At 46.0% G+C, this 17,064-nt stretch overlaps 1 protein-coding gene across 6 annotated transcripts in view; it reads right to left on the bottom strand.

Annotated features, from left to right (window-relative positions):
• Positions 1-17,064, bottom strand: part of ATPSCKMT (ATP synthase c subunit lysine N-methyltransferase) — a 77,839-nt gene that overhangs the window by 49,664 nt on the left and 11,111 nt on the right. The window contains exons 5-6 of one of the 6 annotated variants that reach the window (XM_044932628.2): positions 4,561-4,609; positions 1,982-3,336 (exon numbers count right to left, since the gene is read on the bottom strand). The exons of 3 other annotated variants lie outside the window; for them this stretch is intronic. In XM_044932628.2, the coding sequence (XP_044788563.1) occupies positions 4,568-4,609 (42 nt within the window). In that variant the 3' untranslated portion in view covers positions 1,982-3,336; positions 4,561-4,567. Of the gene's footprint in view, positions 1-1,981; positions 3,337-4,560; positions 4,610-6,189; positions 6,790-11,210; positions 12,830-17,064 lie in introns of those variants that run through there. 2 more of the 6 variants (XM_044932627.2, XM_006061942.4) reach the window with 2 other exon arrangements.

The raw sequence follows: 17,064 nt of genomic DNA, 5'->3' as shown, positions 1-17,064 counted from the left end.
ACAGATGAATCTCAAATGCATAATGCTAAGTCAAAGTAGCCAGACTCGAAGGTTTACATTCTGTATGTGTTCAGTCGCTCAGTTGTATCCCACTCTCTATGGCCCCATGGACTGTAGCCCACCAGGCTCCTCTGTCCATGGGATTCTCCAGGCAAGGATACTGGAGTGGGTTGCCACTTCCTACTTCAGAGGATCTTCCCAACCCAGGTATCAAATCCACAGATGGAACCCACATCTCTTGTGTCTCCTGCATTGGCAGGTGGATTCTTTACCACTAGCACCACCTGAGAAGCCCTTACATCCTGTAAGATTCCATCTACAAGATATTCTAGAAAATAGAGGAGCAGGAAATAGATGAGTGGCTGCCAGGGAGCGGGGGTTGGGAGAGGGTCTTACCACAGATGGGCACAAGGGAATTTTGTGGATAATGGGATTATTCTATATCTCATTGTGTGTAATTATGTGACCCACATGTATTTGTCAAAACTAACAGCCCTGTAAACTAAAAAGGGTTTTCTTTTTCTGTAAATCATACTGCAAATTTTTATGCATATAACTTTAATATTTTACCATTAACACCTTAAAACATTAGGTCAAAACATTCTGAACAGTTCTTTTATATGGTATCATTACTGGCCTACCCTTGGAAGTTATTTCTATTTCCTTAGGCCAGAATATTGGTTTTTTCTGAATAAAGGATTGAAAACTGAAAGAAGAAAAAAAAACATATCAAACCCACTTTGAAACTTCCTCCTGCTGCGGGGGAAAAATTGTAAATAGCAAATCGCCATCCTTCATCATTTCCCTCCACATACAAATCAAGCAGTTAAGATTCTCTTCCTTGTCTTAATTCTAGCAATAGTTCATTTCTTCTGGGACAGAATTCATCATAGTCCATCTAAATTATTTGCACGTTTGCTTAGCAGTTGGTAGGATTTGACCAATAGTCATATGGATAATTTGAAATATTTGTTTGTTCCTATTACTCTAAACATAATCCACTGCATTCTGTAGCAAAGTAATTCTTTATGCTTGAAAAAAAAAAATCAGAACTTTCTGTTTTAATGGAATCTTTTTAAATAGATTCAAAATCCATGTCTTAAAAAGCATCAGGTAAAAACCTTAACAGACAATCACCAAACTACTGAAGACACAAAACACTGACCTGTGAACCAAACAGTGAAACAGAATAAAATGTAAATCCACCACGTACTTATCTCAGAGAACTGCTGAGCACTCAGGCTTTTTTCCTTCTCTCTGCCTAACTACTAAGTGGGTGGAAATGTTTTCCTTTCATTTACTGGAAACAAAAGTGATGCTGCGTCAGCAGACAGGCTACGAAATAAAACATGAAGAAACAAGATGACACCTAGTTAAATGCGAACAAAACAAAACAACAAGAGGCTTCGTTACAACGTGAATTTCAAGATCAAAAACTGTATTTGGAAACATTAAAATGTGGAAGGAAAAGACCCTTTCAAGAACAGAAAGAGGACACAGCAAATGCCAGGTTCCAAGATGCAAGAGCCAAGACAAAAGGTAAGATGAAGGTGACGGTCCAAGGGAAGAGAGAAAAGAGATTTAAAAAAAAAATTATTACTTGGAATAGCACCACCTGGGAAGTCCACTACCCAGAAAGTGATTTGTAAATTGTAAATACAAGCAGAATCATGTGGTAAATGTGAAATCCATTGTTTTATTTTGGAATCCACCACTCCCCAAATACTTAAGATTTCTGCACTGAAATACTGTAAATGAAAAATTGTTCATAGGGGTAAAGCTTATCTCAATTAGCAATTATAGTAAGAAACATTTTTTCATTAGGAATTTCAAATTTAAACTCATTTAAATGGCAACCCACTCCAGTATTCTTGCCTGGAAAATCCCATGGACAGAGGAACCTAGTAGGCTACAGTCCATGGGGTCGCAAAGAGTCGGACACGACTGAGTGACTTCACCTTCACTCCGGAAGAAATCAGCATTGTGAGAATTCTATAGTCACCAAACTATATACAGTTTATATACAAACAGAAAAAGTTTTAAAAAAAAGAATGAATACAAAATGTAATCCAGCTTGGGCTTTTTTAATATACAGACAGACAGCCGGGTGAGTTAACGGCTCTTAATGAATCCATGTTAGAATAAAATATTGTCCAGGATAAAATATTATCCCTGTGGATGTTGGAGAAATTGTGTACGACAGGAGAGAGATGGCGATCTCCTGGCAGTGTGCAGACATTAGTCCTGAAAAGGGGAGGAAGGTCGATTCTGGAAACTGTAGACTGACAAGGGCTGGACCTCAGGAAAGAGGTGGGTGGAGGTGTACGTACCCCAGCAAAAAGGAAGCAGAGATCCCTGCTGCGTGTGAGTACACAGATGCATCCGGAGGACACCGTGTCAGCACAGAAAGACAGATACTGCATGATTCCACTTTCGTAAGAAATTTACTAGAGGCAGACTCCCAGAGGCAGAGAGTAGAGAGGGGGTTGCCAAGGGCTTGGTGGAGAGGTGAAGGGGAGACGTATTCAATGGGTATAAAGCCTCAGTTGTATAGGATGAGTAAAGTCTAGAAGTCTACTGCCCAAAACAGTGCCTAGGGTGAACAATGCAGTACTGTACACGTCACAGTCTGTTAGGAGGGCAGACCTCAAGTGTTCTTCCCACCAAAACAACAACACAAAACACAGAAGAACCAGAGACAACCCTTGGAGGTGACGGGTATGTGTGTCACCTTGACTGCGGTGATGACTCCACATGTGTGCACACGTCCAAACTGTATACGTCAAAACGTCCTGTGTTTTGCTGGGCGGAGAGGGTTGAGTATCAACTAGACCTCGGTTAACCTATTTTTGCTTAAAGAAAAATGTGAGAAAGCACATAATAAAAAAATAAAAAAAGTAGAGACTGCAGGAGACAGTGTGGATGGCTAGGAATGAACCTTGCCAGGGTAGCGAGCTTTCTTTTTTAACCAGGAAGCCAACACCACGGCGTGTGGGATAAAGGCAAACACACCACTTCAGTAAGACGGAGGGGCAGGGGCCCAGCCTCCCCGACACCCTTCATTAGCCCATTTATTCAACAAATACATATGGCCCGACCACTGAAGATATGCCCAGCCTGCCCTCCCAGCCGGGACACAGCGACGGAGCCCAGGTGGAAGTGACACGGGTTCCGCAGGGGAGGTTTCAGGGTTCCGCCTCACTGGGAGGCTGTGCCTGCTCCCTTCACCCAGGGTGGATGCGAACACCGACGGCGTGGCTGTCGCAGCTGCCGGCGGCTCAGGGACAACCAGATGACGGATGTGGAGATGAAGATCCAGCAGTCCCTTCAAATCCCCTGGCAGGTGGGCAAATCGAACTCGATAAAAGGTTTCAGAACGTATCTAAGGTTATTCATTGGCTTCACAAATGAAAACCCGCGTGGGTCACAAACACACACCAAAAAAATCCATACATCAACATAAAAGCCATAGGTATATACATGTGTCCCCTCCCTCCTGAACCCCCCTTCCACCTCCCTCCCCACAGCATCCCTCCAAGTTGTCACAGAGCACCAGCTTTGGGGTCCCTGAGTCAGGAAGTAATGTATCCTCTAATTAAAATAAATTTTAAAAAAATTTTTTTAACTCCATGAATGTGGTTTGTATAATTGGGGATAGATCATGACTAAGGAGCAAAACTAAAAAGTCCACATGAGTGCGAGTGTCGTGTGTTCAGCTAATTTGAAGATAAGGAAGGAGCCTGTTTTCTGCGCTGATCTGGCCATGCCTGGGGCCACGTCTGGGTCCAGCAGCCACGCTTAAGAAAGATCACACCAAATCTAGCTTCTGCAGAGGCCAGTAACCAGCCCAGGGAAGTTAATTTTTACCAAAAACAATGAGAATAGACGATAAACTGAGGACAGGAGACAATCCTTCAAATCTTTGAAGCTCCAGCCCATGGAGGAAGTCCTAGACGTGTTCAGGGTGGTCCCCAGGGTGTAAAATTAGACCAGTGCGTGGGACATGCCAGGGAGCCAGGTTTCAGCCAGGTTTAAGAAAGGCATTTCTAACAGGGGTGTCCACAGTAAACGGGGCTTCCTGAAGGGCTGGGAGCCAACCTCCAGCCCCGGGGATCATGCCCTCGGGGCTCCCTAGACACAGAGGAAAGGCTTCAGACAGGAGTTATGGTTACTTAGAATCAATAACCTAAACGTTCCATTCAGCACTGTTCATGCGTCACACTTGCTAATCTACCCAGGATGTCCTTTTTCAGATGGTACAAAAGAGAAAGCGACAAGGCCAGCTGGGCATGACCTGTTCTAGAAGTTAGCGGCCATCTCCCAGAGGTGGCGGGAAAGGACGGCGAGGATGGAGGGGAGAGGAGGGGCTGGACATGACCTACAGTGGCCAGGAGGGGCGGGGAGGAAGGGGAGGGCTGGTACAGCAAAGGGAGGCTCTGTCCAGGCTGCCCGCTCTCCTCCTGGCCCACCGAGTCCACCGCCTCGCCCACCCGCCTCCTGTCTCCATCTCTAATTTTGGGGACCACTGGCCTAAAATCTCACAAATTGTATGTTTCTCACCTTCATTTTATGATAAAGACATATAACAGGGGGGAAAGAAGGAAAAAACCTGAAGATGAAAAAAAAAAAAATCACAAACAGTATGTAACCAACACAAACCACTGAAATTGAGTTCTCCATCTTCACAAAAGCTTGACTCTGACAGCCAGTAGATTTGCCCTGGAAGGTCCAGTTCTCCGATTTTCTGCTTTTATTTACCAGCATGGCTTCCCAGCTGGCTCAGTGGTAAAGAATACACCTGCCAATGCAGAAGATGAAGGAGACCACAGGCTTGATCTCTGGGTTGGGAAGATCCCCTGGAGAAGCAAATGGCAACCCACTCCAGTATTCTTGCCTGGAGAATCCTGTGGAGAAAGGAGTCTTGCAACAGCCCAGCCCACTTCGGTCCCACACTGCTGAGCCGTTCTCTCTACAGTGTGCTCTAAAAAGTGGTGTCTGGTATGTGAATCAGAGCTAATCCATGTGCGTGAACTTGTAAAAAATAACTCTTCATTAAAAAGTTATGTATGGTTAAAATGCAAAAATGTATATATATTTTAAAATATGTAATGAAAGATGTCTTCCTTATACTCAAGTTCCAAATGCCACCCACCCTCCTGAGACGCAAAAGCTAGTACCAGTTTCTCATATATTCATGGATTACGTCAGGTAGGATACGCATGTGTGTGTCCGTGTGTGTGTTGGAGTGAGAAGGCACGTGTGAGCGTGTGAATGCCCCATGATGACATAAATAGAAGCAAACCATGCTGTTCCGCCTCTTGTTCATTACTCCTGACAACAGCCTGCACTGCAGCAATACCTGTTGCTCTAACACCAGTCAGCTGGCAGACCACTGGTGCAGAGAGGAGAGGATCACCGGAAGTCATGCTGGTTCATATCGGATTTTCCTGCAAGGGGAGCTTAGCTTTGAATGATGAGAGTAGAACTGGAAGCTTCGGCTGGAAGGGACGTGGCTCTCAACGTGAAGCCCTTTCTGTTGTATTTCAAGAAACTGTAACAGCAGTGTCTTCAATGACCCGGGGCTTGCGCTGCCCCAGGCTGGTAGCAAGTGGAAGCCTTTGGGGGCTCATCGTGGCTATACGCTTCCCCCAGAGCAGCATTCCCATGCTGTTTGTATAAATTACTCTCCTCTGGGAGTCTCCAGCTCCACAGAGCTGCCTGTCTGGGCGGCCCAGGGATCTCCCCAGGTACCAGTGATTCTTTCTGTGGATGCTCTGGTTTCCAAGTTGCACCAACTGAGTCGTTTAGGTGAGACTGGGGTAAGGGCAGAGGGAAGCAAGGAATCTGACACATCTCCATAACAAATTCATCTCTTTCAGCCTTACTAAAATTCAAATTTATATTAACATTCTTCTTAACAAAATACAAGTATCTTTGAAAATATAATGCTTAAAAGCAAAGGTGCAAAAAAAAAGGGGGTTAAGTGATGAGGGGTACGGATAAGTTAGGAGTTTGGGATTAACAGATATACAGTATTGTATATAAAATAAACAAACAACAAGAACCTACTGTGTTGCACAGGGAATTATACTCAATATTTTGTAATCACCTATAAAGGAAAAGAATCTGAAAATATATATATACAACTAAATCAGTTTGCTGTACACTTGAAACTAAAACACTGTAAACCAACTATACTTCAATTATTTTTTTAAAAAAAAGAAATTTTAAGTGTGAAAAAATGTGCAAAAAAAGGGGTGGGGGTAGAGATTTGCCTGGAGGTTCAGGGGTTAAGACTTCGCCTTCCAATACAGGGAGTGCAGATTTGATCCCTGGTTGTGGAGCTAAGATCCCACATACCTTACAGCCAAAAAACCAAAATGTAAAACAGAAGCAATATTGTACCAAATTCAATAAAGACTTTAAAGTGGTCCACTTGAAAATAAATAAAAATTTTAAATATATTATTTTCTTTTAAAGGGTAAAGGATTAGAGCCTGGGACAAGGTCGGCGCAGGGGGAGGTAAAGGGAAGACCGGGAACCATCAGCCTCACTCGCCTCACGATTTTGCTGACTGCCAGCTACTCGGTATCGGCATTTCGCCTAACGTCCTGTGACTCACAGAGAAGGCAATGGCACCCCACCCCGGTACTCTTGCCTGGAGAATCCCAGGGACGGGGGAGCCTGATGGGCTGCCGTCTATGGAGTCGCACAGAGTCAGACACGACTGAAGCGACTTAGCAGCAGCAGCAGACTGTGACTCACTGTCCCTTCTTCAGCTGTCACGCTCTGCATGGACAACACGACAAAGCTGTATTTATAGCAAATCCTACAAGATTTCATCATGCAAATGCATCCCCCAAGTTTGGGATACAGATGGAGTTTTTGGGAAAATCATTTGACATTTGCATTCATTCGTAGGAAAAATAATTTGGCTGCCCAATTGCTCATCCTACAATACTACAGAGAAGAAAAATCACTTGATTCCTCCCTCACATCCTTGAATTGAAGCCAGTGATTGACGAGCTACTGTTTTATCCATCCTTCTCGGATAACGTTCACACCATAATATTAAGTTAGAAAAAGACATCTAATGTCCCTCACCTAGAAGAGGCAATGAGATTTTTTGTTGTTCACGTTCAATTTGCATCAGTCCACAGGGTCACAACTTGGTGTTTTTACAGGAACACTCTCCTCTAAAGGGAGATGGAGTCCTGCTCAAGAGGATCCTGGACCACTAAAGTTTTCTACCTGAACTATACTGTGTTACCTAGATGGAAAATTTCTTATGTTTATACAAATATCCACTTCTTCCATCTAAGTATATAGTTTGTGGGATTCCCTGGTGGCTCAGCAGTAGAAAACTCTCCTGCTAATGCAGAACACGTTGGTTCAATCCCTGGGTCAGGAAGATCCCCTGGAGAAGGAAATGGCAACCCACTCCAGTATTCTTGCCTGGCAAACCCCATGGACAGAGGAGCCTGGGGGGCTACAGCCCACAGGGTAGCAAAAGAATCGGACATGACATATCAACTAAATGACAACAATAATACAACTTGCAACATCTTGGGGGAAAATTATTTCCTTGTGTTTAATACCCACCATGAAAGTGGTATTTTCAATCATCACAAAATAACCCTGTTCCTAAACGGAGTTCTTCAAGGAACCGACACTCAGTTGAATCCAATGAAGAGGGAGGTGGGACATCCCAGGGACAGTGACAGCTCCTCCAGCCACCCAGAGGTCGGTGGTCGAGGGCAGGCATCTGGTAGGAGCTCCCACCCCCTAGGACCATGGCCAGCCCCCTGGACGGAGCCCTTGACCAGAAAGAAACCTGTCTCTTGTCTCTCACACCTCTCCAAGGTCCTCTGGCCTCAATCTCCTGACCTAAGCTCCCACTTGGCAGTCCCCAACCCTCCTGTTCCTCAATTAAAATTCTCAACACAAAACTCCACAGCTCAGCTCCTGTCTACCAGCCAGCCGTTCCAGATGCCAAGCCTGGTCAGACAAGCTGGGGAAGGGTCGGGGGGGTTCCTGGTCTTCAGAATGCTGCTCCTGGGACAAGGTCCCAAGGTCAGGCAATGTCAGAAGGGAGTGAGGTGTCATTAGTAACCTGTTTCCAACAGAGGCTTCAGAAACAGTCCCCCGGGTTAATCAGTGCCCAGTGAACCTGACCACGTTCTCTCCAGCTGAGCCCTTGATGGGTTGTAGATTCCAACCTCCTTCTCTGCTCCTGCACGTCTCCAAGCTGGAGGCCCCAGTACGTTTCTCTTTACTCTCCTGCACCCCAACACTTCAACTACCTTGTCAGCACATCCCAAGGTGGTTGTGTTTGGGGTGCTGAGTTCTGTGGAGTTGTGGGACTCGCCTTCACAGCTGAAGCCTGTCTTGACGCCTCCCAGACCCCCAGAGGTTGGCAGACAGGACGCAGGCGGCCCTGCCAGGACTGGGGAACTCGTCATCAGCCCAGGTCATCTCAGCACTCAGTCTGCTGGAGGACGGATCTCTTCTGCAACATCTCCACCCAGTGGCCGGCCTGCCTCAGCTCCAGCATCTCCAGTGACCAGCGACTCACCAGGTCCTGAAAGGACTTCATCCTGAGCGTGAACTTCACATCTGTCCGGCTCCCACCCGATGACCCCAGTTCACACCTCGGAGCCACAGAACAGGTCGAATTGCAGAGAAGCAGCCAACTGTAGTAAGACCCTGAGCTCCCGAGGCGGGCTGTAACTGAGCAAGTTAATGATCTCTCTCTCTCTCTCTCTCTCTCTCTCTCTCTCTCTCTCTCTCTCACACACACACACACACACACACACACACACACACTGGGGGGGGTTGTAACTGAGCAAGTTAATGATCTCACACACACACGCATGCACACACACACTGGAGTGGGTTGTAACTGAACAAATTAATGAACACTCACACACACATATACATACATACACACACATATACACACACATACATACACATACACTGGAGCAGTTTGTAACTGAGCAAGTTAATGATCACACACACACAAACCCTTGGCTAAAAAGGAAAAATACATACAATGCCACCTCCCTGAAGACGAAACCAGGACTCCTCCAGTGCATGGAAACCGCACGACCGTGTTGTCACTTTCCTTTCTGCTGCTGCTTGGCAACCCTGCAAACTTTGAAGGATCCTTCCTCTGAACCATCTCTCACCCAAGGTAAATACCACAGCCTCATATTTTTTAATATAAATCTACTTATTTTTTGGCTGCACTGGGTCTTCGTTGCTGTGTGTGGGCTTTCTCTAAGTTATGGCCAGCAGGGGCTACTCCCCAGCTGCGGTGTGCAGCTTTCTCAGAGGTAGTTTCTCCTGTGGCTCACAGGGCCCAAGCACGCAGGCTCATAGTCTTGGCACGTGGACTCCACAGCTGTGACATACAGACTCAGCTGCCCCTTGGCATGTGGGATCTTCCCAGACCACAGATCGAACGCATGTCTCCTGCATTAGCAGGCGGATTCTTTATCACTGAGCCACCAGGGAAGCCCACATCCCCACCTCTATGACTGCCTCTTTGGGTGTGTTCTCAGACCCTTTACCATCCAGAATTCACTCTGCTTCTCAGAGCAGTTTCTTCTGTTCCTTTTTCTATTTCCAGTTCTATCACCCACGTTAGTCCAGGGACAAACTGTGTTCAAAGCTTCCCTCCTGTGAGTGTCAGGAGGGGAGATCCAGAGAGAAGACCCCTCCCAGGGAGGCCGCCTTCACTAAGAGCCTCCGCCCACAGCATCCAACCTACCGGGAGCTTACTCGACCCGCTCAGCAGGGCAGTGGGCTGGTCTCCCGCCCTTCCCTCGGGTTCCCAGGACAGTCCTCTTGAAGCCAGGCTCCCTCCCACTTCCCTTCCTCACTGGGGCTAAGAAAATGTTGGCTAGAGCCCAGACAGGTCTGGGAAGGGCTGGTGTGGCTCTTCTCAGCGCTGGCTGGTCTCAATCAGATCAGGCCGCTCTGACGGATACCACAGAAAGGGGCTGGAACACCAAGTGCCTACTTCTCACTGTCCCGGAGGCTGGGGAGTCCAGGATCAAGCTGCTGGCTGATGTGGGGTCTGGTGGGGGCCCTCTTCCCACTGTGACCTTCTGTGGTGCTCAGGGCGAGGGAGCACTCTGGGGTCTCTTTCATCAGGGCACAAATCCACCCTCATAAACTAAAGTCAAGGTCCCCCTTCCTGATGCCAACACACTGGGGAGGTTAGGATTTCAACAAAGGAAACAAACATGCAGCCCATAACAGCTCCTCTACGTGCTAAGAAGGGCAGTCCAAGGTGAGTTCTTCCCTTCCTTTCCCCAAGTGCTCTCCAAGCCTGAGAAATCATCTCTCCTCCAACAGAACCCCTCAGGGGCAAGGATACAGAGGAGATTCTGCTTCCCATGTCCCCAAGAACAAGATGCTCTCATGGGATGTCGGCTGTGAAGGCCAGGCCCAAGGTCATAGACCCCGTGACTTGGTACCATTCCTAAACCACTCTGGGAGCGGGTGGGAGTTCCTGCAGGCTCACCATCCCTCTGGGACACTCCAGACACACGTTCCAACCTTGCCAGCAGGCTTCCCCCCTCACCCCTCCTGTCTCCATCAGACTGCTGAGGTTGCAAATATCACAGCACCCACGTGAAAGCAGCTTAAGAACAACATGGGTTTATCACTTAACAAGGTAGCCTGAGGGCTTCCCTGGTGGCTCAGTGGTGAAGAATATGCCTGCCAATTCAGGAGACACGGTTTGATCCCTGGGTCAGGAAGATCCCCTGGAGGGGGAAATGGCAATCCACTCTAGTATTCCTGCCTGGGAAATCCTAAGGACAGAGGAGCCTGGAGGGCTACAGTTCATAGGATCACAAGAGTCAGACAGGACTCAGCAACTCAACAACAAACAACACGCTACAGCCCCAGTGGGGGACAAGACACACCACACAACCAAGGGATGTGCTTCTGGTCTGTCCGCTCTTCTGTCGAGACTTAAGGAGACTCCTGCCATACGTTCTGCATACTCTGCCATACGCTCTGACAAATGTCCACAATATCCCACCCTCTCACCCCAGACACACTCACTTCTCGTTACACCATCACACCGCTTACGTCTTCCAGAGAATTCACACATGGTAACATTCACTCACCTGTTTGTCTCTCTTCTAGAACATAAACCCCGTAAGATCTGGGGACTTGCACATCACCCACCATTGAATCAGAAAAGTTTATTATACAGTAGACAGTCAATAAGCATTTGTTGAATGACTGAGTCCCCACTTGCTGCTCATGAAAGTGAAGATTATCAAACTGATCGTATTTTTATCAGTTTAGTTAAAAATGCTAACCATCTCATTTGATCAAACCTCTCTTAAGATGGTTTGGTGTTCAGGTTTCAGGTGTAATATTACTGGGAGTTTAACTCCTTTCTGTGATACACGGGGATTGTGAGAGCCAACAGTCAATATTCATTTTTCAGATATGTGAAGTTTATCTACTAACATTCAAAGGTTTTCCTTGACGTGTCTTTAATCTAAATCAGTTAAATCTCTTCTCACAAATGAGAAATATTAAATAAATGGCTGCTTTCATTAAATAAAGAGGTGACCAGCAGAAATAATCTGCAGCTTCTGTGAACAGGCTTTTCTTTAGTGTCTGAAATAATAAACACCACTTACAGGCCTCAGACTCCGTGCTGAGAGCTCTACAGATCGGTCTCCAGCCCCCTGCTCAGCATACCACTGTCCAAACGACAGCGATGCTCAGGAAACCAAGGCCCAGCCACTTGGACAAGGCCCTACTGCTGCTGAAGCGGGGCTCTGAAGCCAGGTCTGCCTTCGCAAAGTTCAGGATGGTTTATTTCACTACCAAATCATACCAACTATTCCACCACAGCATGTATCTTCTCTGAATACCATAGTTCATCAAATCTGAGACTCTGCCAACAGTGGCTGACCTACAACTGTGCCATGAAGCGCCACACTGCCAATTAGGTTACAGAACACCAATTGGAAGGTATGTCACAATTCAAAAATGTTAAAATGTGTATGTATGTACACAGATTTACACACACATATATATCTTAGATTGACAAAATACAGTAACCCAACAGCCTTGGAACAAGTTATTCCAAAAAAAGTGTTATAAAATATAACACTTCTCTAAACCTTTAGAAAATTAATCTTGTCCTGAAGTACAGAAAGAAAAGGAAAAAAAGAGTGATGAATCTAAAGTATGAATAAAGTTATAGGAAACAGCAAGTTGCATTTACAATACATTCTCTCCTTAAAAATTATTTCTTGTCATCTGTGGCGTCAAATCATATCCTTGGCAGTGTGCAGAGCTGCTGGTGTCTTTCCCAGCCATCAGTGTGAGCAGAGCCTACTCGAATCTTCTCACGTCCAAGTGCATGAAGAGCGGTAGCACAGTTGTTAGCATACACCGTGAAAGGGGGCTTTTCATCTACCTGCTGGCCTCAACTTCTGCTTATTTTCTCCAAGAGTCAGGGAAAGTAATTGTCATTTCTCATGCCACAGTGGTGAAAAATATAATCTTTGCTGAAGACACAGCCTTAAGTCTCTAGAAGATCAAAGACTTCAACACCTCAGAAAACTCTGGGTAGAGCCTGTACGGGAACAACCGACGAGAAGTGCACGGATCTTCAGGGCCTCCCATCTCCTCCCCTGAAAGAGCGCGCATCATAGGCCCACACGGTGTCTATCCCCTCCCCCGTGACCTGTGCCGGGGTCCAGTGCGGGAAGGGGAACCGGCAAGCAATGACCCGCGCGTCGTCCTGAAGCTCGAGCTCAAGCTTCTTCTCCAGCTGCGCCATCTGCGGAGAACGACAGCCATCATTTCAGGGAGCGGGGGTCACAGGAAGGGGGGTCACAAAAGGGGGGTCACAGGAAGTGGGGGGTCACAGGAAGGGCCCTTCAGTGTCCTTCTGTACTGTCTCCCTGAAAATATCTGCGCCAGAATATTGACTGTAAAACAGAGCACTCCTGGGCGACAAGCCACCAAAATACAGAAGTCACGTGAACCACCATTTTAAAACTATTTTCTATCATCAAATATAAAATCTGTCATTTTTAGCAAATGTGTATCACAGATTTCCACTTTCCTAACTAAAAAAACATGGAATTAGACCATGAAAAAAAATACATATTCTACCAAATTGAAATATGATCAAACATTCCACAATTCTTTTAAAAAGATATCCATAATATACCAATAATTAATTTCTTTATAGTCAACATAACTTACGAAACATAAAATTGTTACATATCACTTATACATAACTTTATAAGTAATCTATTTGTGAAGAAAGAGTTTTACTGTTTACCAAAAGTACTGACACTGTGATTATATTAGCAAATTAACAGCTGCTTAAAATTTTATCTTCAGGTCCTAAAAATATATTACCAGCTTCACCTCTTAAATATATTTTTCTCTATTCTTTAATTCTTTTCAAATAATTTCAAATCTACAGAAAGGGTACAAGAATAGAGCAAGGACACCGCTGTACTCCTGTACCCAGGCTCGCCAGTTTCCCGTTTGTCACAGCTGCTTTATCTGACTTGCTCTACGCCCCCCTCTCTCAGAACACTTTTTCTAAACCATCTTGAGAACACGCTGCCTACAACATGCCCCTTTACTCCCTGGTACTTCAGTGTTTTCTGAGAAAGAGCCTCAGCACAGTTATCAAATTCAGGAAACTTAACATTGTATCCCAACAACAATCATCCCAACAGCACCCGATCAAATGCCCTAGGAATGTCCTCCACACTCTCCCCTAGTCCAGGGTCGCACAGTGAACTGAGTTGTAATGGTTCCTTGGTTTCCTTGAATCTGGAACAATCTCTCGCCTTTCTTTGTCTCTCATGACAATAACCTCCTTTAAGAACACAGGATAGTCGACTTGAAGCAGTTGATCAAATATATACTCCTGTATATGGTCAATGATTGTAATGGTGTAACTCTAAATATGGGAAGATACAAAAGGGAGTTTTGCCCAGACCATGACAGATTGAGTAAGACAGCTGGTCCAGAGCCCTCTGGTTACTGCTGATAGACCTAGTCCAGTAAGAGCACACTGAGTGATCCGTCTGCAAAATCTTCGCTGGCCCTTGAAACAAGCCTTCCTAGCATCATCAGATGAAATGGTCACAAAATACCACCCAAAGGACAGTCGAATTTATGACCATGAGTAGGCCCTGTTGACTGCAAACTGGCATTTGCCATCTACCTCTACAAGGGTTAAATCACATGCTGCTGCAGCTGCTGACCGCCAACATCCCCTGAAGGGAGTTCAGGGTGGACAACAGAAAGGAGGCACTCTGTGCTTGGGAAAAACTGACAGGACATGCCTTCAGAGACTGGTGTCTTCAGGAGCTGATTTCATAAGCCCAATTCTTGCACCTCCTCATATCTAAAAAAGTACGAAAATCCTTCATGGTGATGACTGTCTCTCGTGACCAGCAGAAACCTTCTGCAAAAAAGCCTATGTGCTTGACTCTAAGTATTCCTCCTTCACCAAAATCACGTAAATACTACCCTGTCCCTCTGCCTCTTTGGAGCAATTTCTCAGAGCTATCTGAGGGGCTGTCTCCCAGGCTACAGTCCCCATTTTGCCCCCAAATAAAATTTTAACTCAAAAAAAAAAGCACACAGGCGAGTCCCTCTGGTGTCTGCTTGTGGTAAGCAGCATGTGCGTCCGTGGCAACGACCCAGCAGAGGGGTTGTGAACTTCACACGCTCGACAGTCCTGACCCCGTGGGGTCCTTCTGCTTTGAGGGTGACACACCACTCGGCTAAGGAGGCATCTCAGCATCTCCACACTGTGGTTACTATTCCTCCTTCAAAATGAACAAGATACTGTGGGCAGACACCTTGAAAAGATGTAAATGTCTTGTTGCTCGTCTAACTGGCCCCCACTGAGTGCTGCATCTTGATGACTCTGCCTGAGTCAATTTCACTACCCAGGTTGAAAGCAGCAACTTGCCAGATCCATCCTTCCTTTCAGATCAACAGTCAGAATCTCAAGGAAGAGCGTTCCCCTCACTGTCTCCATCACTGCAAGCATGAACTCCTGGATTCATCAACAGGTTACGATTTGCTGTCGTCCTCATTTCTTCTAACGCTCAAGTTGTCCAGTTTGGTCATCCGGAGCCCCTCAAGCTGGCTTCTCTCCTGTGCATGTGCCCCAACCAAACCTTCTGAGCACTTCCTCACATTCATACTCGACTAAATGTTCCAGGCTTTCACATCTTCCCTTCCCAGGCCTGGGATCAGCCACTTCTCAAACGTTCCTGGTTCCTCTGAGAAGCGATGTTTAGAAACCAAGACCTGTGCAAAAGCTACTCTCTTTAAAAGTAATCAAGCAGGACTTCCCTGGTGGCTCAGGTCCAGCAAGGCTTTGGCCCCTTCCCGGATGATCTCAGTACCCCCTTGGCTTCAGCTCCTGGGCGCGGATGCCTCAACGAGCCCCCTACCTTGAGCCCAGACCTCCGGGCATCGGCCACTGCCCACTTGACATGCCTACATATGTCAACCCACATGTGTCCCAGACTGTACGTGCCAGATAGGACTCTGCCTGCCCATCCAGGGGACACGGGTTTTGATCCCTGGTCCAGGAAGATTCCACAGGCCACAGAGCAGCTAAGCCCATGCACCACAACTACTGAGCCCGTGAGCTTTACCAACTGAAGCCTGCGCACCTAGAGCCTGTGCTCACAACAAGGGAAGCCAACGCAATGAGAAGCTTGTGCACTCCAACTAGAGAGTAGCCCCTGCTCGCCGCAGCAGAGAAAGCCCAAGCACAGCAGTGGAGACCCGGCACAGACAAAAATTAATTAAAGTAATCTGTTAAATTAAGAGGAACGAATTTTCTATGACAGTTTGATTCCTCACCTGTGTCTTTAAAAAGCGGTTTGGAAAAAAACTCCTCTACATGACCTGTGGCTGGAGTGAGCCAAACTTCTGATTCTTTATTAGAATCAATACTGAGGTAACAATGAATAAATTCCACTAAGGATGGAATATTTTTATTCTTATAACAGCTAGTAAAAGATTACTTTTTATTTTTTTTGTGTGTGTGTAATAAAGTTTTATTAAAGTATAAAGGAGATAGAGAAAGCTTTTGACATAGGCATCAGAAGGGGACAAAAAGAGTACCCCTCTGCTAGTCTTAAGCTGGATGTTATATAGTCAGTAGACAAGTGAAGTCGCTCAGTCGTGTCCGACTCTTTGCGACCCGCGGACTGTAGCCCACCAGGCTCCTCCATCCATGGGCTTCTCCAGGCAAGAATACTGGAGTGGGTTGCCATTTCCTTCTCCAAAAAGATTTCTCTTTTACAAAAAAAAAAAAAAAGCAAAAATTTTGTTCCTTGAGGGAAAAATTAAATAAGCAAAGAATAAGACAATAGGTGTTTTTCCAAAATGTCAGGGGTTTCTTATGCTAATTTTGTTCATAAAAAGGACAACTGTAAATTTATTCAGATTACTATTCTTTTCTCTTTTACAGATCTTTTATTTCCAAATGACTGTCATATGCTAAGTCAAGATAAACCTATGAATGAAAGGCTCTATTTCAATCATAAGAAATTAACGGACTAAATTACACATAAATATGCAACAAACCTGGGTCTTGATATCTTACACAAAGAGAAGCCGTGATGTGTCATCTCTACCTAATCAAACTCAAAATAATTCATACTATTATACGTTTCAAAGTGACATGAACTCATCCTATTCTAATTACCTCTTCAAAACTTGAAACATAAGCTGAAACCAGCTAAAGGCACAAGACACAACAGCCAGGTCCGTCTGCAGCTCTGAGCCACTGGGTCACTCCACCTCCCTTTTCTCCACCCCAACTCCTCTGTGTCCTTTGCCGGGGGCCCCGCATGTGTTTGAGGCCAGGGCTCAGGTCCAGCAAGGCTTTGGCCCCTCCCTGGGTGATCTCAGCCCCCTACGGCTTCAGCTCCTGGGCGCTGATGCCACACAAGCCCCCTACCTTGAGCCCAGACCTCTGGGCATCAGCTACTGCCCACCTGACGTGCCTACACG

Source organism: Bubalus bubalis, chromosome 19 (genome assembly GCF_019923935.1).
Source record: "Bubalus bubalis isolate 160015118507 breed Murrah chromosome 19, NDDB_SH_1, whole genome shotgun sequence".
Taxonomy (NCBI): domain Eukaryota; kingdom Metazoa; phylum Chordata; class Mammalia; order Artiodactyla; family Bovidae; genus Bubalus; species Bubalus bubalis.
Note: the sequence above shows the minus strand (reverse complement) of the source record. Positions and strands in the feature narration are given on the sequence as shown.